Here is a 25595-nt window from a genome sequence, read left to right as displayed (position 1 = left end):
AAAAATTGAAAGATATACATGAGAAAAAAACTGACAACCAGAACATGTTCAAATGTTTCATAGAAATAACAATCTCACCCCAATTTCTCTTCGCCTACAGAACCGCCATTGCATTTCATTGCACGAATCATGAGATAATAAACGCACGGCAAAATCGATCATATGGTTGCTGGATTCATGCCATTACAGAAAAAATAATGAATGAGGGAGAGTATCCGTAGCTGTGTTTCCATCGTAATGGTTTTTTGAATGTATCAACAAAGTTCCGAATATGATAAATCAGATAAACCTGATAAAACAGAAGTTTCTGTGTTATTCTTCATTATTGAAACGTTTTAAATTACTGAAATCAGACTTCTTTGCAACACTGACCACTTCTTGTTGTTGTTTCTGAAGACAGCTTCGCCTCACTAGCTGTCTTACTTTTTGATTATTTTCCTTTGTTCAAACAGTTTCCTTATGGAGGCAGTATCAGATCTAGACAATTAGAATACCTAAATTTCAGAATTTCCCCTTTCATGCTCTAAATTTAATTATCTCCATAGTGCTTCAACTATCTTCAACTATCACAATGAGCATTCTTCCCGGTCATATGCTAATAAAAAAGAAGGAGCGTGACAAGCACTAATTATCATAATTAATAACCACTAGGCAATGCTGTGATTTCTTCTTTCTGTTTTGTTATGTCTGGTTTCCAAAAACAATGGCAAATAGAATAGAAGAAAATTAAATCTAAGTGGAGAAAGTGATACGGATGTTTTTACGCGCGGCCACTTTTTTAAACAGAACCAAAATTTCTTTCCACTTTTTGATGCTATGTTTTACAAATAAAAACAAGCCAAAAGAACAGCGTGAACGGAGCCTACCATAATCGCGATTTTATCGAACTTCATCTCAGTGCTCATTTAAACATAAGGCCGTTTGTTTACCCACAGTTTCACACGAAAATTTTGCGACACCCGCTTATTAGACGAGAATAAGAGATCAACAAGATCGTTAAATATGGCGGCTGGCAGCAATAAATTCAAGATATTGAAGTACCATTTTTCCATTTCTAGTAGGTTTTATATCCTAAAATTTTCAGGAAAGTCATAACTCTGTCTGAACTTTGAAAGAAATATGAAAATTGTATGTGTTAATTTTTTTCTATAAGGGTGATTACGCGTCTTTACACCTAGTGAATTCATTGCAGTGCGTTTATAAATTTGCTGTCACATAACTTGAAAATGGGTGAAAAAACAGACGGCATATTTCTCGTGGGTAACTAGGGACCACCTGGGACCAAAATGGGGCCTACTCCTTAAAGTTGGGTCAAATCAAGCCAATCGACTCATCAATGTCAAAGGCGAAAACACGTGTTCTTAGAAAATGATAACGCCATACCAAAACTTCTGACGTCACTTCTAGCAGGATGTGTGTTACAAAATAATTCTAGAATAAATAGAGAGATTGACCAACTGTTGGAAAAATACATCTATTGCACAGATTATTGATTAGAAATTCCCCTGTCTGAGATGACATCTACCTCATGTAAAACACCAGAGTTTTCAGTTATTTCAGAATCACTTATTAAGCCTGGATAAATGTTTTTCTAAACTGTACAAACGGCGTTTAAAAAACAAACATTTCCTTAAATGCAAAGCATGCAGAACAAACAAAGCTCAAAAAGAGGCACTTTGAATGCTTACCGCTAAACTCATTGTCCAGACAGATGATACGATTTCGTGCTTTTAGTTTAGGAGAAACTTGGTATACCTTCTATCACGCAAGCATGTCCTAGGGATTTCAAAAATTGGACGGGGGTGATTTCTGTGACGATAGCTGTGAAAATCTTCATCTTTGAGGATGAAATTTGGTATGCTTTGCCGCACATTCACACAGACGTATACGGGTCATATAATATAGACCAGTCGGTAGTCCGTGCATATATCCGCGGATTCGTCCGTCCTTTAGATATCGCATTTCGTGTTTCCGTAACACGACTTTTATACGCGCACAAACACGGTTATTATTAAAGGGATCTATACAGGGTTTAGCCACGTGAACGTGGAAAACAGTCCCGCACTACCTCCATAAGTACTAAATCACAAATTGCTGGTAGCTACTTACCAAAATATTTCGATATATCCGTAAGTTACATCACGTTGATAATGTGACGCATCCCTTTTTCCATTCATGCCTACTAGAGTATTACATATTGACTATTACTCGACATTACCCGTTTTATAAAGTCCTCATAATCGGTAAAATACCTTGAAATAGATTGTTAAAATTACGATTAGAATTTGAAATTTATAACATAATTTAAAAGAAGTCTTTCTGACAGTTGTGACACGTGATTACTCCTATTTGTCAAATGTTTTTGTATTTAACCCGTAAATTGGGGAAAACCGATTTTTTGGGCAATTGTTGTCATTGTTTTGTCATACAAAATATGTAAAAACCCGAAGATATGTTAAACTCCACACAGAATGTTAAAATTCGAACCAGAACTTAAGTAGATTGATGTTCAATATGCTTTGGTAATTTGCACAAATTTCACGATGGTGATAGTGTCACAGATGAGTTACAGACATTAGTAAAATTGATTGTCATCATTTTGTTCCTTTTATCACATACTACATCTGTATTAATCAACATTTCTTCGGGTGACAATCAAAAAACTACCCATTTCTTTGTATCTTAAAAAGATGAAAATCAATATTTTTAGCTCCTCTAATGTAAGTAAATAAAGAGAGGTGAATGATTACGACAAAGATACAAAAAAACTTCCTACAACTTGCGAGGTCATAAATTGCAAAATATAACAGAAGTATCTCTTCCATTTGTTTGATTTTCGATTTACAAGTGATTACGTTAAGATACTTTAGTGTCTAATTACATTCACGTATTTTATGTAACATTTCTATATTTTATACAGAAATTAGAAAAAAATGAGAATATGTGTTTACTCTATATTGACTTTTAACTTCTGAAATCAAAAAAAACCCTCGAATTCCTCAATGGTATAAACAAAAATTAAAAATCGAGAAGTAATGTAAGGTTGCGATAATTGTTAAATAATTATAAGATGCACAAAACTTAAACTGTGCGAGTTTTACATAATGGGTAAGCCTTCCATTTGAACCGTTAGTTAACCGCATAAACCATCCTTTACTACAATGTCATCAATACCAACATATTTGCATGATGACATAGAGTTTGTAGTGAGACGAACCTAAAATACACGTAACATTTGTTGCTAATAACGAGAAGAAGATACAATACAAAATAAGCAAAGGAGAGAAAATTCAAGAAAACTAGGCGTTATCTTGTGGACAATCCACAACGATTCGCACATCCCCGCACGGTCGATAAACTTTTTTTATCGCATTTGTTATTTTTAACTTCAAATTTCATTTGCGGTTTATCACGACCCGATTTTGGCGACAGTTAGACTACGCTATTGCTATAAACATCATTGGTTCAACAGAATTTCTAGCATGGTTTTTAAGTTTAATTTGAGAGAAAAGATATGACCAACTTTCTTAGAATTCTTAGAATCACAGCTTTCATATTTCGCCCATACACGCATCCTAAGAGGCGAAAGATTTCGCGAACCCTTATGAAATGAACTATACGTAGTTCTATTTATAATAACTCTTAATACATACCTTATGCCCACTTTGATTCGGCGAATTTGTCAAAGGAACACTGTGATGTACCCACACTCCTTCAGCACGATCATAAATGTAAGGCTGCCTAGTTGTGTACGTTCGTGTTCCATCCTTGAACACGTGATAAACGTTGATTCGGCAAGTTCCCTTATTACGGATAGTGTAGTTAAAGCTCATACAGGAGCCACGAGGAGACACTTTTGGAATAGCAATCTCAACTTGACCAGCTTTGCGACCACATGTATTACTCCACGAAAGGAATGAGTCTATAATAAATACACTTATTAACCTGTTGAATTCTATCTTGTTTATTTGTACTATTCTTTGTTGCAGGTATTCACTAGAGGCATTTCGTGTAGGAAGATACAGAAGGTTGCACACCAAGCGCTCTCCTTCACTTTTTTGATAAAATTTGGGACCCCATTTCATTCGAAACACATGGATTTGTAAGAATAATTTCTGTAACACAAACTGCGTGTGTTTTTCGAGTTTTTTAGGTTAAAAACCTCGACTTTAACGAAAAACCGTGCAAGTATATTTAACATGCTTTTTAATGTATTTTTATTTTTTGTAAAAAAAAACGAATATGTTTTTTCTGAACTGAAAAATGTTTGTCAATACTTTAATTTTAATAGAGTAAGTCAAAAATGAAAACGTACACGTATGTTTTACGACGTTTCTACTATCTGTTTTAATTGCACTAAAAGCAACGTGCTCTATCTAGTTCATGAAAACATGTGATAGCAAAAACAAACATTGCTTTTATATATAGATTTGTGAATAGCCAATGGAAATTTCAACTCACTTTTGGCTCCATTAGTAGTAGTAGTTGTTTTAACTGGTGCACAGTGAAAAGAAGAAGGAGTTTTATATTGAAGTGGGCAGTTTTGTTCAAAATTGCAGGACATCTCCACCTTTTGTTTCTTTGGGCACCGGCCAGGTTGCACAAGAATATTATCAACAGCAATATCTCCTTGATAGTTTTTGCCAACTGCAGCTTTAATTTGCAACTAAAAATAACAACAAACAACTGCAACATGGTGATGAACAAAACTAACATTGTCGATTGAGAATTTTATATTGCATTATTGTGCGATAGATAAAAAGGTTTTAGAAGGAGTATCACGTAAAATGTTTTCATTAAAAAAGGCTCCACTGACTTTATTTCCCTTTCTTAACTGAAACGGATGCCACAATACTTCTATTGAATTAAACATGTTCACTTAATCAATTTAGCGTTTAATGTGCGCCTAGAAATTTGTCGCACTTATGCAATCCTTCATTTAGTACGCAAACTACATAGCTTACAGTCATTGCAGCTTGAACTGGTAAATCTACAGCAACATTGGTCCAATGTTTTGACATTTGGCCTTCAGCATAGAATAATTTTATGGTTTTTCCATCTTTTGTGACAGCAGTCACCGATAGAGATCCGATTCCATTACCCATCATGTGAACAAACATACTCATACACATAGGACTTGACGTGTAAACAAATGGAGATGTCAACGAGGCTTTATCAAACATAACACGTGGATAAGATGCCTCAGTGTATATGTAGTATCCTGTTGGTGATGTTAATAAAAATATGAAGATATTAAAGATACCTTGAGTGAGTCATTCAAATCAAATAATACTTGTTTGTAGACAAAATACTAAATTAAAAGATGTTATATTCAAAGGTTTTATCGGCTGGTTTTGCGAAAAACTTGCAAGTTGAATTGCACCCTGATCAGAAGCATTATAACCATACCCTCTGAAGTGTTTAATGAATTATTCTTTTATGATATATCAAAGAAGTATATTATACCTCCCTTCGTTATAAATAATAATTTATTATTAAAGAGGTTACCAGTAATTCCAGTTGCACTAAAACTTGGTCCAGTTCCCATTGATAGAGTCGAACCTCGTAAACGTTGCCACTTGAAGTCGCCACCGTTTTTCCACTCACAAAATGTGTGTTCGAAACTGCACGACAACAAAGCTGGTTAAAAAGATAATAAAATATATTATGACCCAAGAAATCTAAAAACAAATGCGGAGGTTGGAGCAAAGCGCAAGAACGCTGTGCGTAATGTGTACTTACTTGGAGATGGTAAATTAGGGCATGGTGATTGGTAAATGTAAAGATCGTCAATAGCAATGTCAGATGCGTATCCTGAACCCCTTATTCCTCTAAAGACAATCTACAAAAAGATGTTTTTTTAATAGACAAGTTGTCAAACAACATTTCAAGAAGTAATTTTGCAATGTCACTACTAAATTACCTTCTTCCATACTCCGTAATCACCGGCTAAGTTAACTAGCTTTTGATGCCATTTATTGCCCTTATTTCCAACCACTTGAAACAAAGTTTCCCTTTTTCCATTCTTATCTTCTAGGAAGACGACCAGGTTACCCATCTGTGAGCCATACATGTGATAAAAAAACTCTAGACATTGTGGTTGATTAGAGAATTGCATAAAAGGTGTTGAAATTATTGCATCATCACCCTTTCTTCTTACGCCTGATGCTTCCAAGTAAATGTATTTTCCACCCTCTGAAGTACGATCTCCATTGGGACCTGTTCGCGAACTTATTGTTCTTCCTGCCTGCAAATTCCAATCAAGTTTGTCTGTCTTGCTCTGTTCCAATCCACAAAGGTCTTTGTCAAAACTGCAATCTATATAAACGAAAGTGTTATATTTTTCAAAGAAAACGAAGGCTTAATAAAAAAAAAAATAAGAAAGGCGCCTAGAAAGAATGAATCAAATCTTACTGAATGTTATTGTGCTAGGCGGGGTTAAAGGAGTTGTAGTGGTTGAGGTGGTAGCGCGGGGTGTTGTCGTCTTTTTCGTGGTCGTTGTCGGTCTTTTAGTAGTTGTTGTCGGTCTCTTTGTAGTTGTTGTCGGTATCTTTGTAGTTGTTGTCGGTATCTTTGTGGTTGTCTTTGCAACAGTAGTAGTTTTTCCATTTCCTGTTTGAGAAAGGAGAATAAATATATAAGACCCAAAAAATTATGAAAAAAACAACAACAACAAAAACAACAACAACAACAACAGCAAAACAAAAAAATGAATAAAAAACTCGTCTAATTTGGAGTTAAATAACGTATAGTTCCTTGATATAATAGAAGTTAAATTCATAATAATAAATTTGCAGAATTATTTCAATTTTCCCTACATCCTCATTTACAGGTTAAATTAACTTCCCTTACCGTTACAAGGCCCATCGAATACATGTAAATTATCCAGAGCAATGTCACTAGTGAAACTCCTGCCAACAATTCCTTTAAATTCCAATTGGTAATCACGTGATGTACGGAAGTCTTTGCTCGTACTTTTCCATTGGTTACCCCTATCGCCTGATTCAGAGAACAATTGCGTCTTAAGATTTCCCTGGATTAAATTCAATTCAAGACTTCCCATGGAGGCACCATACATGTGATAATTAAACGAAATGCAAGCTTGGGAAGAGCTTTTAAATACCGGGCTGATTAAAGTGTGGGTTGAACCTGGTGGTATTCCACTTGCCTCAAGATACACATACATGTCTGAACCTAAAAAATCAGTATATCAGTTAAAAAAATTCAAAGGATCGATAACGGAAAGAAAATCGCTAACATTCAAATTTAATTCGCACCATAAGCTCCGCTTTCTGGTCCCGTATTTCTTGAAGGTGTTCCGCCAGTTTTTAATAGCCATTTTCCTGTCGCAGTGTACTGACAAAGGTTACTTTCTTCAAATTTACAGTGCGTTGGGCAGTCGTTGAAACACGTTCCTACGACGGTAGCCTGTCCTTGACATGTTTTTCCACCATGATGAGGTACAGGATCGTTGCACTGCCTACTTCTAGTCCTCTTTCCATAGTTGCAAGAAGAAGCATCGCAGTTCGTCCATAGTGTCCATTTACCCCAGTGACCGTCAGCTAAAACGCGTAAGAATGATTTTTATTTCGCATTAGGAAAAACTTGGTTCAGTAGCATGTCGATGTAAAACAAATGTGCACATTGCATTTAGAAACCTCACTCGTATTATTGCAATTTGATTGTGTTTACCACTAGCTATAAACTACAATTTACTTTATAGACATGTAGCAAAAAACACAGCATTTGCGATGGTGAATAAAAATTTAAAATTGCATACTATATTGACATTATTGGGAAAAAGACTACAAACTTTTGCATTCTGTGTCTGTACATTGTCTGAATTCTCTGCTGTCACCAGTGCAATCACCAATGTTATTTGAATAGCAAAATCTGGTTCTTGATGTACCACATGAAGATGAGCATGGATGCCATCCTGACCAGTTTGACCATCCCTGTTTCGTATTTGTGCACTCGTAAAGACGGTATAACTGGTCAGCATCGACTTGAGTTAACCTGTTACGTTGACCAAGCTGTTGAGAAGGGTCTTTAAGAGATAGGATAGTTGGTTTTCCATTTTTAGAAAATGCCGTTTTCCCATAGTGCATAATACCACTGTAGTCGTAATCTGTCCCAAGGTTGTCCGAGTTTTGTCGCGTTCGTCTCTTAAAGTTATTTTCTTTGCCTATGAAAAAAGATTATGCAAAATATAGGCGTGTATACAACGTTTGATAAGTACAGAAAATAATGAGTTAAAACCAAACAGGCTGTCTCCAATTAACCTGGGGAACCTGTAATACATAAAACGATAGGCGTCTCAAAATTTATCATTGTACCAAGAGCGGTCTTTTAAGAACACTTTATACAGCTGTTTTATGAAACGCCATAAGAAAAGTGGAAACGGTGTCTTCAGAACAAACACGTTCTGGACACCAACGACCCAGCACATTCTGACCATTCCATTTGCACATTTATACCCTGTCCTAAAACTTCATTTTATATCGGCTTTGCTACCAACCTGTTTTTATATTCTCCCAAAAAATTTCTACATATTCGTCTCTATCAAAACGAGATTGCTCATGATAGAAGCCCAAGGCATGTAGTGTTTCGTGAATTGCTATTCCTTTAGTTCCACATCCTTGACCAATTGAGATTGGTTGTCCAGTTGTAGCCCGACCTCTGCTCAAACCAACATAGGACCAACACCTGATAGAGAAAAAAATCGTCATATTTATTCTATGCAGGAAGTGCTTAACAAGCACTAAAACTGGTCATGATTTTATACACTATTTTCTGAACTATTTTAATATACACTGCGCACTATGTTATCGACAATAATATTCTCTGCTACTCAATCTACTTTATTCCTCACATGTTACTATTGGTATTGCCTTAATTGTTCCTAAATCTGTCAACAAAATTAAAAAAGAGGTAATACTAGTAAGTAAACGATTAAGACATGAGGATCCGTGTTTGCAGATCTATATAATAATACGCCAGTCCCGTGTGTCTGTCTGTCACTTTTGCAAAGTGGATTACATTCTTCAAAATTTTCTTTAACAAATTCTATAAAACATCCCCTATAAAATTGTTCTGTAATTTACCAAACTTTACCGATAAAATAGTATTGACGTCAAAGGAAAGTTAATTAAGATTAGTGAAGCCATTACAATGCACTTAAAACTTTGAGGCCAAATAACTTGGAAACGAGGTGGTGACGTCAATGTTTTTTCACCGCGTGGGTAACTAGGGACAACCTGGGACCAATTTGGGTAAGTTTTCCAAACCTGGGTCCCCGAATCCGTTTCAAAATGGACGGTTTGATGACGTCATCAAAAAACCTTTAAACCTTGATATCTCTGCAGCCGTTTGTCAAAGATACATGATCATATACATTTTCTTGATCAGCATTTCAAGATCTATACGATGAAGGCAACAGGTATACAAATTTCTAAAAAATTATATTTATTTTGTATTTGCACTGCTGACGTCAGCAAAAAACTAAAACAACCTATTTTTCCATTGTCCTTCTGCCTAAGTGGATTACTCCACGGGATTTATCGACTATCTATATAATAATACGCCAGTTCTGTCTGTGTGTAACTTTTGCAAAGTGGATAAAATTTCTTTGATAAAGTCTATAAAACATCGTCTATAAATTTGTTCTGTAAATTACCAAACTTTGACGTTAAAGCAATATTGACGTCAAAGGAAAGTATATTAAGATTAGTGAAGCCATTGCATTGCACTTTTAAATTTAAGGCTAAATAACTTGGAAACGGGTGGAAATAACTGACGTCATCTCCTGCGTAGGTAACTAGGGACCACCTTTGACCAATTTGGGTAAGTTTCCCAAACCTGGGTCCCTGAATCCGTTTCGGGAATGGACGGGTTGATGACGTCATCAAAAAACCTTCAAACCCTAATATCTCTGCAACCGTTTGTCAAAAATACACGATCCTATACATTTTCTTGATCAGCGTTTCAAGATCTATATGAAGGCAACAGGCATGCACATTTCTGAAAAAAAAAGTTTTGTGTTCTGACATGTCTCTGCTGACGTCATCAAAATTTAAATGACGGTTATTTTTCTCTGTTATCCTGCCTAGATGGATTTTTCCACGGGCCTTATCGACTAGTCTATATAATAATACGCCAGTTCCGTGTCTCTGTGACAGGCAAAGTTGACATCACCATTTTCCTTTGATGTTGCCGAAATTCTCTTTGAAGTCGCCGAAAAAATTATCTCTTCTTTGTCGTGAAAAGCTGCGAGTTTTATGTGGTTTGTTAAATGAAGTTCTAGCACAAAGTAACGGAAATTGTGTTTACAAAAAAGATGGCTGTTGTTTTTAAGCAATTTCTACTCTTTCCTTCAAAATAAATCTTTACAAAAGCATTTAAAAAGGGGCATGGTATATAAATGAAGTATAGAAAGGTTTCTGTAAGGTTTGTTTATGTTTTTTTCAGTTTTGATGATATTATTGATGCGAGACATGTTTGTTAGCTAGCATCATAAAACCAACCACACCAACAACAACCTAATAGCTAGCTAGCTCGGACTTTATAAATATGTAAATAAGTCCCCAGTTTATATTCAACTGACCAGCTATTAGCTGCTGTAGCTAGCTTATGTTTGCTTCAGTTTTATGTTGCTTTTTACATGTAGCTAAGCTAGCTACCGTAGTGTTATCTTAGTGGTCTTTGCTAAGAATGTGACTGTAACTTATTTCATTTGACATTTTAAGCTTAAATTAACAAGCCACAACAACTTTTAAAAAAGTATTACAGAATATTTAAGAAGAGTTTAAGGACTGTTTTTAAGCAAATAATGTATTTTTCACATTTTGTGTATGCAAATAATGTATTTTTTACATTTTGTGTAACTAAACTTATATACATCGGTTACATGGAATATGACGAAACGATTTTTATTTAACATGTAGTAGTTCCTTTACCTTAAGTGTAGTGATTTTTGTTGTTCTAGATGTTCTGACTAAAATGTTTTTGTTTATGACATTTTGTCTTATTAAGCAAACTGTTTTTCTTTTTCACATTTTGGATTGAAATATTGTTATAAAGGGCATATATCAATAGACATATATATACCTAAAATAATTAAATTCTGCAAACTTTGATTTTGTCGTTCACCTCTCATCTTTTATATTTTGATTAAACTTTTGAGGAAAATCATAGGAATTATTTAGAATATGTATTTTGTGTTGGAAATTTAGTGCAAAAATTGACGTAAAATGAACTGTTAAATTGATTGTTGTTCTTTTAACATGAATTATGACTCAAACTTTGTTTTTGCATTTCTAATTTGACTAATTAGCCTAAATATTTGCCAATTGGTTTTACACTCCGTTCTTTTTTATATATATTTTATGTGAACATAGAAGTACACAAGTAAAGTTAGAAGCCACAAGAAGTTAATTCGAAAGTGAAGAGTGGAGCTAGAAGTAGTAAAGAAAAGTTAGAAGTAGAAAATGAAAGCTTGGGTTTAAAGTAGATTTGGATTCACAAATAGTAAGAACTTTTTGGATATTTTTAGACGTTATGTTTTTATGTCGCTAGAGTTACGTGTCAGGCAGACTCGCATTTGCCAGGAAAAAGTCACTTAAGAGCTTCAAATTCTTTATATTTTACCGCGTTTTTTTTACACTTTTTTGCATAATTAATGTTATCAAACAAGTGCTAGCGAAACTTCTGGTTTGTTGAACTTACTGCAAATGTCATAATTTTTATATTGCTATTGTTTCTCTTTACATGTGTTTTACTAAGCATAAATAGCTAGCTATTTATATCCACCTTAGTAGTCAAACGTAGGGATCTTATTTGAGCACGAATTATGATGTAACAAGCCACAAAATCTTTCAAAGACTTATTGAACTTTTAGGGTAGTGTGAGGAAAAATTTTACTTTAAGAGAAATGATTTGGATTTTTCCACGGGCCTAATCTACTAGTCTCTATTATAATAGCCGTATTCCGTCTGTCTGTCTCTGCTCGGACCCCCCGCTGAGTTAGAAAATGATGTTACGGAAACACGAATATCAAATGCGATATATTTTTATCCACTTTGTTGCGACGGGTAAATATAAAGGACGGGCGAACCCGTGGATTTTTCCACGGGAAACGACTTCTCTATAATAATAGCCGTATTCCGTCTGTCTGTTCGTGCGTCAAAAGCGACTTGTGTTAACCACGCAGGAAATACAAAATACGCAGGGACGAGAAACCCGTCGGGCCCCCGCTTGCACAGGGACGGGTTCCCGCTGGTCCAATCAGGAGCAGAGTTTTATATAAATGTCGAATCAGAAACTAAAGCTCTTTACATTTCTTAGCCACGATTTTTACGTTATTGGTCCGCGAAATTCGGTAAGCAGATTGAACCAACTCATTGCTGGAGAAAAAAAAGTTTCTTAACTGTTTGCTTTAATTTTTCTTTCTGATACTTCTATTTGTATTCTAACAAGATTGCAGTTTCTTTTACTTTCGGGTATTTTTTTATTTGTTTACATGTTTATTCACCTATACTTTATAGTTAGCTACTAGCTAAGCTACCTAATCAGCCATCTAAAGATTTGTATTAGTTTTATTTGCCTCTTACTGTTACGTTCTCTAGCCATATATCAATCGTAAACAAAACCAATTTTAAGATTCTGGCTACCGACGTAGATGTTAGCTAACATTTCTGATTTTTGTGTTAACTTTGCCAATCTGATTTTTACTTGGTTGTGAACTGGGGTTAGCTAGCTACCTCTAGCTAAAATGTCAAAGTAACCAAATAAAGTTGGCTGCAACAGAATTTTTAAGTAATCTTTTTCATACTAAATGCAATTAAGTAGTTAGCTACCACTTTACTGTAATATAAAATTTAGCAAAAGTCAAAAGTTTATTAATGAGACACAGAGTACCTGTGCTATGTGCCTATCCCGTGTTGTTAAACGACTGTCTGTTTCCTGTGTTTTTATTTAAACTGAAGTATTTTGGAAAAGGCTATTAAGCTTATAGGCATGTGCGACACATTTTACCTGTACTAAGTGCTAATATCAGTGTTAACAATGAACTGTTTTTTTGGAAAAGGCTGTTACGCCTAGAGCATGTGCGATGTGGTTTACCTGTACTAAGGGGTCAGCCCACTGTGACAATTACTTTTTAAACTTTCTCGGGAATCACGTCTGTACGGGTGTGCAACACTGTTTACCTGGACTAACCGCTCAACCCCTTGTTGATGGACTGTTTCTTGTGTTTTTATTTAAACAGGCGAGAAAGTTTTTTCAAAAGGGTATTGTCGCTACACGTCTCTTCAACTCTGTTTAACTGTACTAAACGCTTAGCCCGATGTCACGATTAATGTTTTAACGTTTACTGAAACTTATTCCGCAAAATAAAATGATATTGACTAATTGTTTTTGCTATGACAGAGTAACAACGGTTTGTAAACTCTGTTTTTTATTTCAGCTTTTGTTGCGGGAAAGTTACTTTTTGAAAAATATGTGACAGTTGCAACACTATAATGGTGTATGCGCTTTACTTGATTTACGGCATACTGCATACCTGTACTAATGCACCCACCTGACCGTGTGGCACAGTTTACGACTCTTTTAAGCACTCCTCAGGGCGTTAAACGCATGGTCACACCTTGACTTGTGGCTTACCCCGGCGTTTCAACGCTGGGTTTCCCGGCTAGTCTATATAATAATACGCCAGTTCCGTGTGTCTGTCTGTCACTTTTGCAAAGTGGATTATATTCTTTACAATTTTCTTTGTCAAATTCTATAAAACATCGCCTATAAAATTGTTTTGTAATTTATAAAACTTTACCGTTAAAAAAGTATTGACGTCAAAGAAAAGTATATTAAATTAATGAAGCCATTACAGTGCGCTTAAAACTTTGAGGCCAAATAACTTGGAAACGAGGTGGTGACGTCAATGTTTTTTCACCGCGTGGGTAACTAGGGACAACCTGGGACCAATTTGGGTAAGTTTTTGGGTCCCCGAATCCGTTTCGGAATGGACGGTTTGATGACGTCATCAAAAAACCTTTAAACCTTGATATCTCTGCAGCCGTTTGTCAAAGATACATGATCATATACATTTTCTTGATCAGCATTTCAAGATCTATACGATGAAGGCAACAGGTATACAAATTTCTAAAAAATATATATTTATTTTGTATTTGCACTGCTGACGTCAGCAAAAAAACTAAAACAACCTGTTTTTCCATTGTCCTTCTGCCTAAGTGGATTACTCCACGGGATTTATCGACTAGTGTATTATTAATATCACTATGATTATTATCATGATTATTTTATCACAATAATAAGCAGATATATTCAGCAAGGTAAAATCGGAAATTCCGTAATTATTCAGTCGACAAAGCGAGAATATCTGTGTTATGATGCATCATTGGAAGGGAATGAGATGACAAAAACAATTCATTTTGTCTGACACAATCAGCAATTTTTGACACCGGATATCTATAGATATTCGGCTCTCGGCTAACGACTGTACGAATATCTAATAATATTCTGTGGGACGCTCCCGCCTGAGTCATGTCATTAAATTTGTAACACCTGCGCAATAAAACATTTAAATATAACGTATCGATGACATAATATCATCGGAATAAAAAACGACCTCATTTTGGTAGATTATTATTCCCCTTAAATATGGTTTATATTTTATTTTTAAATGTATCTGTATATTTCCTTAGCAACACTTTGCCACAAAACCGCATTTTTGCCATGAAAACACGTTTTCCCGACTTCAATATGTATTTCGCTCCCAACACACAGAAAATGGGTGTTAATAAAGGAGATAAATCACTAACATAAAAATCTATAATCAAAGCGGGACATTTCTTTTGAAAAGATGTAAAGGTATGCTCACCCAGAACCTTTCGTGTAATTCAAGTAATATTTGTCTGCTGACGTTCTTTGATGGAACTTGATGCATGATTTTGCAGAAATTTCAGCATGAGCATCTTTTATTGCTTGTTTGGATTTAGCATCCACTAAATTAAGTTTAAAATAAGATTATAATGACTTACAGGAATAAGTTTAGTTTCTAACACAACATCAATCAATTATTTTATCATTGGGCCCGCTATTAAAACCTAAATCTTAAGCTGAATTTCCTCATCAGCAACACTTATCCTTTAATTTGAATTTTTTTGTTTATTTTTTTCTGAATACTTATACAGGATAAGATCGTTAATCAATATATATGAACATATATACAACGAACTTCTATCAATGACCGTTCTGTTGAATAAATACAGATCAAAATAGTAAATAGTTGTTAGTAAAAAAATCAATAAAATAAATTTAGTAAAAAATGATTATTATATAAAGTGAAATTATAGAAAGTGAAAATATGTAAGGATAAGAAGAATTAAGGTGAATCAAATATGAAATAGAATGTGCACAGAAAGACTGAGCACGTTAAGAAAAGTGGTAACTACATGACACATGGAATAACTTTGCGCATAAAAACATAACAAATCATAAAAAAATCATAAAAAGTGATCAAATGATGCTGCTCTAAAACCATTTAAACTGTCTAATTCTGCTATAATTCTGCTAATTATTCTTATGTTTTTGTGATTTTTCCCATGTTCTTATCCATGGGAAATGATACAAATATTCGGTTTGATTTAAGGTAGGTATGAACGAAAACTCTTTAGTCTGACAGGATACGTGTGTGACAAGATAGTTATACAACAGGATCGCCGTTTCACGTACAGGAACAATTGCAGGATTTTTGCAACATACACGCTCTTACATTTCATGAATTCTGGTAGACATTTCTTCTAAAAGGTGTGAAAAATACATTTACTTACATGAGCCACTTATAAAATATGCAATATCTTTCATGTACCATAAGTTTCTCCTATCATTTAATGCGTTTCGTTTGTCGTCTGCTTCATTATTTTGGTCGTCTATTCTCATGTCAACTTCCTCCATTCCTACAAATAATGGATCAAAGTGAAACCAAAATATCATAATTCATGCAAATTCAGTAAAATCCAACTACGTACGCAGTTATATGAAGCCCGTAATTTCTATTTCTTGTCCAACTCATAAAAAAAGTATAAAATAATACAAACGCATAAAAAATTATTATCGACTTTGCTTACTTGCACCATATTTTATTTGAAAAACAAGACAATGTGAACTTTTATTTGGCTTAAAACAATAGTCAATTTAAAATACAAAAATTTTGCACAAAAAGGTATAACGTAGTAGGACACCGAAGTTTAAATATTTTTATTACTAAATTAATATACTGCCAGTTTTAGAAAGGTGCGAAGTTTTAGTTATATGGTATAGTTGCACTCCTATTCATGTGCAATCACACATAAATTCTTCACATTCTTATCATTGGGAAAGTAGAACACAGGCTTCAATTATTATCAGCACACTATGATTAACTGAGATCTTAGATGATTTATTTTAACCCTACTCGGCCCGGGGTTTTTCGAACGGTGTGATCCGCCCACCTCTTTCCCCATTAATAACTTTTGATAGGGTTGTTTAAACTGTATCAAACTTGGCACACTTATAGTAACTCATAAAAGGAACAAAATGGCAGCAATAAATTTTTGCTTGCGTTAGTACATTTTCTGTGACGTGATCAGAAGCTTGAAATTTGTTAAAAATGCCACTATCTGCTTAAAATTTAATTACTTTTGTTCCAGATCGAATTTTTGCATTCTCTTTGAAGTTTCTGAAAGCTAAATAAAGGTTACTTAACATATTTCCGGTTTTTACCTGGATCGCATTAAAAAGTACCAAAAATTGCCCGAAAATCCGGTTTTTTCCGACTTTCGGATAAAGTCCGACAAAATCAGGAAATCGGATTAATCATGTGTCTAAATTATGTAAAATGATTCTTTTTAATAAAACAAAGTTGTCTTGCAAGTTTCAAGCTCTAATCTTAACAGGAGTTATTAAATTTTATCTATTATAAGGATTTCAAAGAGATTTTTAGAGGTAGTTTCGAGTAACGGCAAATATCAAGGCCTCTGAAAGGTATGGGACCTAAACATATGTGATACAGGTGTCTAATAGATAAATATTGAAACTCAGTATGTTTCACAGCCATATAACATAGCAATAAAGAGTTATTAAAAACTTCGCACAATCATGGGGACAGGGGTCATGGAGTCAACGAAAATACGGGTATTATTAATATAGACAGTAGCGACACAATCAAAGTAGCTATGCTTTTCCAGTACCATTTAGACGCCCACAAAACCAGAAAATAAGTATTATTAATACAGAGGTATTTACTACCTAAGTGAATACTCCTGCATTGTGTGCTTTTATTTTCGTATTTTTTGTACATACTTGAGATTTTTTCCCATGAATGTATGTAATAAAGGGGATTAGAATTTCGCAAGGATAGCATTGATTGGAGAAATTCAAAAAAAATGTTTTTATTTTTTTTGTAAATAATGCACTATATGTATGAAATTTTGTGTAAAGAACACTTCACAATACATCCTACGCTAATTAAAGTTTAATGCGAGAATTGAATAAAAGCGACTTATCAATTAAAATTAGAAGTTAATACCATTGCTATAACTTATAATCCAGATTAAGCTAAAACACGTCCTTGATTGATGCAATACAAAATACGCTTGCACATTAGAAATGGTGTCTATATTTAAAACACTGGCCTGGTTAAAAAAAATATCAAAGCTTGATCATCAGACCTAAGTTTATTTGCGAAATTCGAACAATGTGGTACATTAATTTTTATAACATTTCCCTAGATGAAACACAACCGTTTTTTGATTGGGTATTAAAAATTCTACGCGTTTCTTGTAAGAATCCCTTATTAAGACTTATCAAGGCTCGATTTCCGAAATTTAAGTAATATTTAAAGAAACGCATTAAAGCTTTCTTCGTCAGATTTCTTTCCGAAATTGAGCAATATGGGATAATACTTTTTACAACATTTCGCATAAGAAACTGACCCGTTTTGTGGTTGGGTATTAAAACTTTTTCTCATTTAGCTACGTATTTTTTGAAAAGTTATAGTTGGTCTTATTTACCAATTATTTAAGGCTCAAAGTGGCCATTTTCAAATATTCAAAAGGCAGTTTTCATTGAGTAGCTATCAGACTTGATTCAAAAAATGGTTGAATTTGCCGTTTCCTTCTCCTTCTTAAATTAAAAGTTTAGTTAGCTCAAAGGAATTCGAAGCATAACTTCTTTTTGCTATAGATGCAGCAACAGTAGCTACCGCATACACTTATGTTTGTGACCTTTAGGTGGGAAGCAAGCACAATCATGTTTCGAAGATTTTCTTTCTATTTCTAACAGTCTGACACGATGAGTGAAATCTCGCCAACCGAGATGGTTAGCAGGAGAAACAACCACTTGAGAAGAGGTTGGCTAAAAGGCATTCTTGAGAGAGTTGTGCTCTTAATTATGTTCATTCTATGCTTTAAGGGACATTTTAATGTATAGAATGAACATAGTTTTTTTCCCTGCCTTTGTAAAACTACTGTGAAGAAGCGCTTAAATTTTTGCCAAATTTATTCGATCTGCGAATATGAAGGTGGCTGCTATCAGAAAGAAAGGCGCTTATTTAGGTAGTTACGATATCCGCCCGAAAGACTGCAAAACGATATATTGGACGCTTTAACACCAGATGAAATAGGCAACCTTCTTACCATCAAGGTCAGCAAGTTCATTGGCTTCAGCAATTTTCGACATGACTTCACCGTCTTCATCATCACTTTGCTGTTTGGTGTCAGTAACCTGATCTGAGGAAGTTACAAAGTAATAATAAAGCACAGTACAATTACTATTTAAATTCAAGAAAATTCGAAAAAAAACTGCGTAATACCTTGCAGAGATTGAAGTTGTTTCGTTAGCTCATCTAGCTCATTTTCAATGTTATTTAACGAATCGTCCTTTAGTCTATCTAAAGAGATATGGAATGGTTGTACAGTCTAAAACAAATATTCGGTAAACAACGGTTTTAATGCATAAATTTATGTATGTATTTAAAACTACAAAACGCTAAAATAACACTTTTCTCTGCTATGGGTACATCCCCGAGGACCTTGTGAACACCTGAGAATAAAAAAGAACTTATTTAAAGGAGTAGCAGTATTTTACTAGCTACTAAATTAACCGTCAAAAATTACGAAAGCATTCTTCTCTCTGTTTTGTTCAGAGTGTCACATTCATTGAGATATTGACAAGATGATGGCATTATCCAAGCGTCAGATAAAACGTAATTACAGTAACACTTTTTTATGGTGAGAAAAAACAAAAAAGAACAATGAAATAAACGGATTTAAAAAAAAAGAGAAATACATTCTACCTATCTGTTTGGCTGAAACTGCAACTGAAATTAAAAGAAGTAACAACAACATTGTCACTTTCAAGTGTTTACCGAAATAACATGCAAGTTCAATCAATTCCCATCGTCTTAAATAGTGTCAAATGAAGTTAATCCTTTATGTATAAGCACAACAATGAGCTTTTGTGTCAATGGGTAAGGATATTTCATTGTATTATCAAAACATCTCTAAAGACAGCGATCATGTCGAACGTCCATAATAAGGCTTTCCTTTACAAAGTAGCTCAAGCTTCAGTTTTGTTCAAATGTATAATAGAACAGTAATTTATATAATAGAACAGTAAGAAAGACATAATAGTGAGTAGGTTGCAGGTAGTATTAAGGCAACGCTATTTTTAATCTTGCTTTTTTTTTACTCATAATGTCATGTCAAGCAGTTTATAACCAGATTATGAAATAGTAATAACGACTGTAGCGAAACCCACACACATTCACGGACGTACAAAATAATTCATGATTAATAAGTGCTATGTCGTAATTATACTAAGGGTATTTTATTTAAAATATAAAAGCCCTCCCGCGTATAAGTCCACTCCTCTAAACATTTATTTTTTATTTGTTTTATTAATTTGTTTTCAGAGTGTCTTCTTTCTTATTAGAACCTTAATTACGCCACTAGAAAACATATGTTGCTTCAGGCATGGCGCAAATTTTTCCGTTAGTAGGTTACTTTTAACACTTTTTAGCCAGCCATCAGTTGCTGAATCACTTCCGCTAATACATCCGGGGTATGTCCAACCACATCTAAATGCTCGTTTGACATAACATTTTTCTTGAATTCTCACAAATATCAAGCCCATAATGACATTATTGCTTTGTAATGAGATAACATTCCAGAAGAGTCGTTTTTATATAAAGGGGACCACGAAGGCCAAAACGCAGTTTGTGTTCTTATTGGTTCAAAGAAAACAGCGGATTTTCCCAGTAAAAACCGCATCGTTGTTACAACGTTGTAACTGCGTCGCTCTGTGACGTTGCACTAATCTTGCACGGTTATGGATAAAAATAACGACAAAGTTTGCGAAAATAAAGAAATGTTGCTGCAAACTAATGTATAAACATCGCTACAACGAAAATTATTGGTGTATTTTGGGACAAAAAAAGACGAAATTTAGAGAAGTGTTATCACCACATCTAAATATATAACTACACCTTTATGAATCTCTAATTTGCTTCGATTAAACGAAATTAGCATTATTTGAATGTTAATGGTCCTGATAGAATAAAAACAAGTTGAATAAAAACAACTTAATTTTAGAGTGGGTGGGAGGGTGCTTGAAAACTTGGAAGTTAATCGACGTGTCATTAAATTTCTAAAAAATCCTCCCTTTTACTTAAAAATCCCGTTCCAAGGCAATACCGAGGTTATTGCTGTAAGGCTTGTTCTATACTGAAAATAAGTTCTATTAATTTCTAATTAGCTTTGCTTAAGCGAAATTAGCCTTATTTATTTGCCCATAGATAGACCTGACAAAATTAAAACAAGTTGTTTTGATTAGTTTTTACTTAAAATTTGTGGTTTTTGATTTTATTACGTATCATGTTGAAATCTACTGAATTTCATATCATATTAAAACCTAATTCTTTTGAGACTGAGAGTAACGAGTTAAGATATTTATGCAAATATCCCTCTTTGGTTGATTCTAATTTCCAACGCCCATGTCGTTTGAATAAACTATCTGCAACGCTGCTATTTGCAGCCGCTGTTGCACCACTGGACCTTACGCTATGTAGGGCAAACTTTGATTTTTCTAAGCAGATACGGGCCATCTCTTCTAGGAGTATTTCCCTCATTCTTGTGTACGAGAAGCTCTTATCTTTTCTCAGAACTCCAAATTGTTAGCGATAACCATAGTCACAAGAAAAGGAATATTCTTGAGACTCGTGCATTTTATAGCACCCAGACTACTTTTAGGGGCACCAAAATTTAAAAAACAAACGGGAGGGGCACCAAAATTTAAAAAACAAACGGGAAACTTTAGCGAAACCTATACTTTTTTAAAGTAATTTTTTATATATGCTGTAATTTGCTATGCCTGGTGTTAATTGTTCGATTTTTGGTTGCTCTACTTCGAGAAGAACTACTGGCATCTCAATATTGTGTATTCAACAAGGAAATGATGAGTACAACACATCTTGGAGACAGAAGATTATTGCTGTGATTACGAAGGATTGTATTGTTGATAATAAGTTGAGGACACAGATTGAAAAAACGTAATTTACATGTATGCGAAAAATACTTCCAACAGAGTCAGCTTATACAACGTAGTTGCTATTTGTAAACATTGGAAACACTATTAATAAAGCTCTCTCTTATACCTGTTGTTTATTCAGATGAAAAAGGAAGAACACTAATTCAGGATCTTTTTCAACACCAAATTTACCAATAAAAATTATTCCCTCCTCCAGGTATGACAACATATACTTGTTTGTACAGAAACGTATATAGCTAGCTATTTATAATCATTTATGCATATACCGAAAATATTACCACAGGAAAAATATGTATTTACAGTAAATTATATTTTTATTTATCAGTCAAGCCAAGACCTTCTGCTGAAAAGATTGCTGTGCAAAGGAACAGTACTATAACTGTTGAATAAAACGAACACATACTCTATCAATTTTTTGACAACTTCATTGGCTGAGTAAAATCACTAAAGCTTTCAGAGAGTTGGAGAGCAGGTTTATCGCCAGACTCAGCAAAGGTTTGGATGTGCGATGAAATTCATTCCAGTGCACAATTTGAAATATATGTTGACGACAGTTTGTCATTTACTATTCGAGGCTATAAATGGAGTCTTCCTGATGATCACGAAATATACAGTACATATAAACAATCAGTTCGAAGTATTACACTGTCAAATTTAATAAATGTTGCATCCACCATCAATTTCCGTCCAAGACTTATTGTTTTGTTAATTGTACATTCATACCAGTTAAAGAAACATAACATCCCGAAACAATTTTGTCTTCATTCTGATGAAATACCCTTACAACATTCAGAATATCAAATTTGACTGTTCCAGCCAAGTTAACTGCGCCAATTTTGTTAACATCACCAGAACGTGTTGTGCTAAGGTTGCGCAATGAACGTGAAGAAAACAAGTCGTTGAAAATTGAGAACATGTCATTAAATGGGGTTAGTTGCTCTCCTTAAAAAAATTACCCATGTTACCGATGTTACCTGAAATATCTAACGCTGAATATTCCAATAATCTATTTTATGAAACATTCACATTAGTAATTTTGTAGATTTTGATAACGGGAAGCTTAACCTGACTTAAAATTTTAAATTTATTTTGATTGCTTTCACCCCCTAACTGTCGATGGAAGTCGAGATCTGGTTGCGTATTTCTGCAACTTTAATAATTAAATACTTTTAAACACCTATATTTATGATTACTTTTGTTAATTGAGCAACATAGTTAGCAATTTTTGTTATCAAAAAAGAATCTTGCGCGTTGATAATTCTTGGTTAAAATCAAAAAGGTTATTTTAGCTAGCAACAGGTTTTTTGTACATACTGATTTAGAGATGCACATTGGGGGTTACCAAGGGTTTATTTTGTTCAAAGAAGTAGTGGACACCATACAGTGAGTAATAAAACCTATCTCAGCTAGGAATTGCACCTAGTCACAAAAATTAAAAATTCACAAAAGCAGTTTATAATACCATATACTTACTAATAATTAGGTAAAGATTGTTATAGGCAGGCGTGTAGCTATAAGAATAGCTGTTTTGTTAGTGGTGGCAGTACTTTCAATGACTTTGATCGAGGGTGGATGATTTCTTCTTTAATTCTGTGCGTAGAGATTTTGATCTCTTTGTATCGGCTAATATTTTATCTTTGACAAAAAAAAATGTTCTCACTCTGACATATAGCATGAGTAGGTCTTCTAGAAGATTTAAAGAAACTTAATTTTTTCAGTGATACATCGCAGAGGTTAACTATTTTCGTGAAATTTCACTTCACATTAAAATCATTAAAACGTATTCGCCGATACATAGTACTAAAAAAATGTATCAACTAAGATAGGATGTGATGGATGTTTCCTTTTCTGAAAAGATGTGTGGTTTATTTGGAACTTCCCAAACATCATCCTTGATATCAGTCTTAGAAAGGTGACACAATACTTGACTTGCTAACTCAAATTTGAAGAACAGCATAGTTGTGGCTTAGACTTGCTCCAAAGGGGTGTTCTATCTCCAAAATATTTTTATAAAATAATGGATAAAACTTTTCAACATCAAAATAAAAATTTTCATCACACTGTATGATGGCAAAACATTGTCAAGGCTACCAATTTTAAAAAACTTGAATTCGTTTGTGATGTCAGAGGGATAACATTCATCACCTGTCAATTTTATTACGGAATCCACGATATATCGCTAAAAATACAGAGGATGTAGAATCTGTTCAGCTTCCAAACTTGCATCATTTCCTTTTCTTCACTGTGCTTAGTGTTGTTGTGGCGATATAACCCCTTTGTGATACACAAACTTTAGAGCACAAACTACAAGTGAATGTAACCTTGGCCTTATTTGGGTATTTCGTCAATTACTGAAGTTAGTTCCACTTCAAACTCAGTATTATTTTGTAAAGAATCTTCATCTATTGCCTCCAAAGTAGCATCAAGATCTTCACCATAAGAGAAATCTTCTGCAGACGTACCCATTTTTTAAACTTTGGTGCCTTTATATTCCCACCAACCCAGTTTTCTGAAGCCTCTTTAAGAGACGGTCCGGAATGACCGATTACCCAGAGTATTCTTTTCCTTGTGTCTATGCAATAGCTGATTGCCCTGTCAACTTGTACAATACATGAGTTAGAATCTCAGGAACATTCTGCTGTGTGTTAATATTGAAGGGGTTGTTGTAACGCTCGGAAAAAGACGAAAGGGCCTACAACTGAAATGCATTTAGACAACAGAAACATAGTCAGCAAGATGGACTTTTCTGGGGGGGGAAAAAGGACGACTCCGATGCACTTTGTAACCAAAGTGCAGTAGCTACGGATAATTCTTGCTGGATGAAAATCAGCATAGCATGTATTCGCTTTATTGATCAGGCCAGCATGAGTTGGTTTTGCTGAAGTGCTGCTGGTAGGCGGTTCTGGGTCCTGGTGTAAGTGATCTCTATCCACTGTTGACCTTCGTTGTTGTTCAAAAGCTATTAGACAGGTGTGCTACCACACTCAAATGATTGGTATGGACTTCCGAACCCAGAAGTCGCGAAGTATTAATAATATAAAAGGCAAGTCTCTATATGCTACACTTTTCACTGTCCAAAAGCCTGCAAACCCTGCAGACTTCTTTTCCTATATACCTTCTATCCACTACATGCCAATACGCTTTCTAGGTGGCGTAATAGATGGTTCTATTTCTGATAGAAAAGCAAGTGGTTTAATCTGCATCATTCCACCACTAATTTGTGTTTATACGCGTTTCCTGTAAAAGACCTAACTTCCATACTAAAGTCATCTAAGATCAGTGGACACTTGCTCCTAAGGGATTCGAAAGACCCATTGACTTCAGCAGGTTTGTCAGTATTAAAGGCGGGTAAATGGAGTGTATTAGGCACAGTTAAGACGGCTGAAGCTGAAATAAAAGTTATATCCATGATAGATTCGCCTAACATGGTAAAAGTGGCTTAGGAATGCATCCCAACCCTAAAGTACCCACATTCAAGAGATGTTTCCCTTACGGAAGATTGTTAACAGAAACTACTGGAGACTTTCGATGCAGAAGACCGTATAAATAAGGCTATGCAGTTACAACTTCAAGGGTAATGGACCAGGGGAGAATTACATTAAAAACGATCTCTCCTAAAAATCCTTGCTGGCCATGCCTCCAACCTTGCTTGCTTTTTAGTTAGGCTCCACTTAAGATGTTCTCCCATCACCAAGTAATTTGAAGAGCTTGCGTTTGTGAACTGAATCCTCCTGTTCTTAAGCGGTAAGCAAGTGTGCACCACAGCCCACGTCTTACGTGGCTGCAAAACTAGCCTTACACAGGGTCGGTTTACTATTCGCCACGATTCTGTTTGCGTCTACTTTTAGAGCTTCTTACTGAGTTTACTACTTCTATCTCTTCCCCGGTAAAGCAACTAAATAACATCAAATTTGTTAAAACAGGTGCTCGTCCTTCTATTACAAGTTCTAAACCCATAGATCTCTCAAATATTTCCTCCGATTGGTTGCTTTGTT

General features: G+C 34.6%; 2 protein-coding genes across 2 annotated transcripts; both read right to left on the bottom strand.

The window, feature by feature from the left end:
* Window positions 1–1630: 1630 nt before the first annotated feature.
* LOC130637030 (MAM and LDL-receptor class A domain-containing protein 1-like) lies at window positions 1631–6652 on the bottom strand (the record flags this gene model as incomplete). The annotated part of the gene is made up of 8 exons (XM_057446883.1): window positions 1631–3217; window positions 3654–3922; window positions 4462–4666; window positions 4965–5221; window positions 5509–5640; window positions 5743–5842; window positions 5924–6318; window positions 6415–6652. Coding segments are annotated over 8 exons (1680 nt in total), but the record flags the coding sequence as incomplete, so codon positions are not given.
* LOC130636736 (zinc metalloproteinase nas-27-like) lies at window positions 6552–19636 on the bottom strand. The gene is made up of 9 exons (XM_057446566.1): window positions 19349–19636; window positions 18866–18943; window positions 18690–18782; window positions 15846–15971; window positions 14894–15017; window positions 8519–8706; window positions 7814–8185; window positions 7278–7562; window positions 6552–7194 (listed from the first exon to the last, which is right to left on the bottom strand). Exons 1-9 carry the CDS (start codon window positions 19398–19400, stop codon window positions 6839–6841), a joined length of 1674 nt encoding a protein of 557 aa, XP_057302549.1. The 5' UTR covers window positions 19401–19636; the 3' UTR covers window positions 6552–6838.
* Between the last annotated feature and the right edge of the window lie 5959 nt (window positions 19637–25595).

The sequence above is a fragment of the Hydractinia symbiolongicarpus genome, chromosome 3, assembly GCF_029227915.1.
Source record: "Hydractinia symbiolongicarpus strain clone_291-10 chromosome 3, HSymV2.1, whole genome shotgun sequence".
NCBI lineage: Eukaryota > Metazoa > Cnidaria > Hydrozoa > Anthoathecata > Hydractiniidae > Hydractinia > Hydractinia symbiolongicarpus.
The sequence above is the reverse complement of the archived record's forward strand: the minus strand, read 5'-3'. Positions and strand labels throughout refer to the sequence as shown.

Coding starts and splice junctions, on each gene's coding strand:
- LOC130636736 (XM_057446566.1), bottom strand. CDS start 19,400: ATGTTGTTGTTACTTCTTTTAATTTCAGTTGCAGTTTCAGCCAAACAG. Junction 18,944..19,348: donor AGTTTCAGCCAAACAGATAG/GTAGAATGTATT, acceptor ATATCTCTTTAG/ATAGACTAAAGGACGATTCG. Junction 7,195..7,277: donor ACCAGAAAGCGGAGCTTATG/GTGCGAATTAAA, acceptor CTGATTTTTTAG/GTTCAGACATGTATGTGTAT.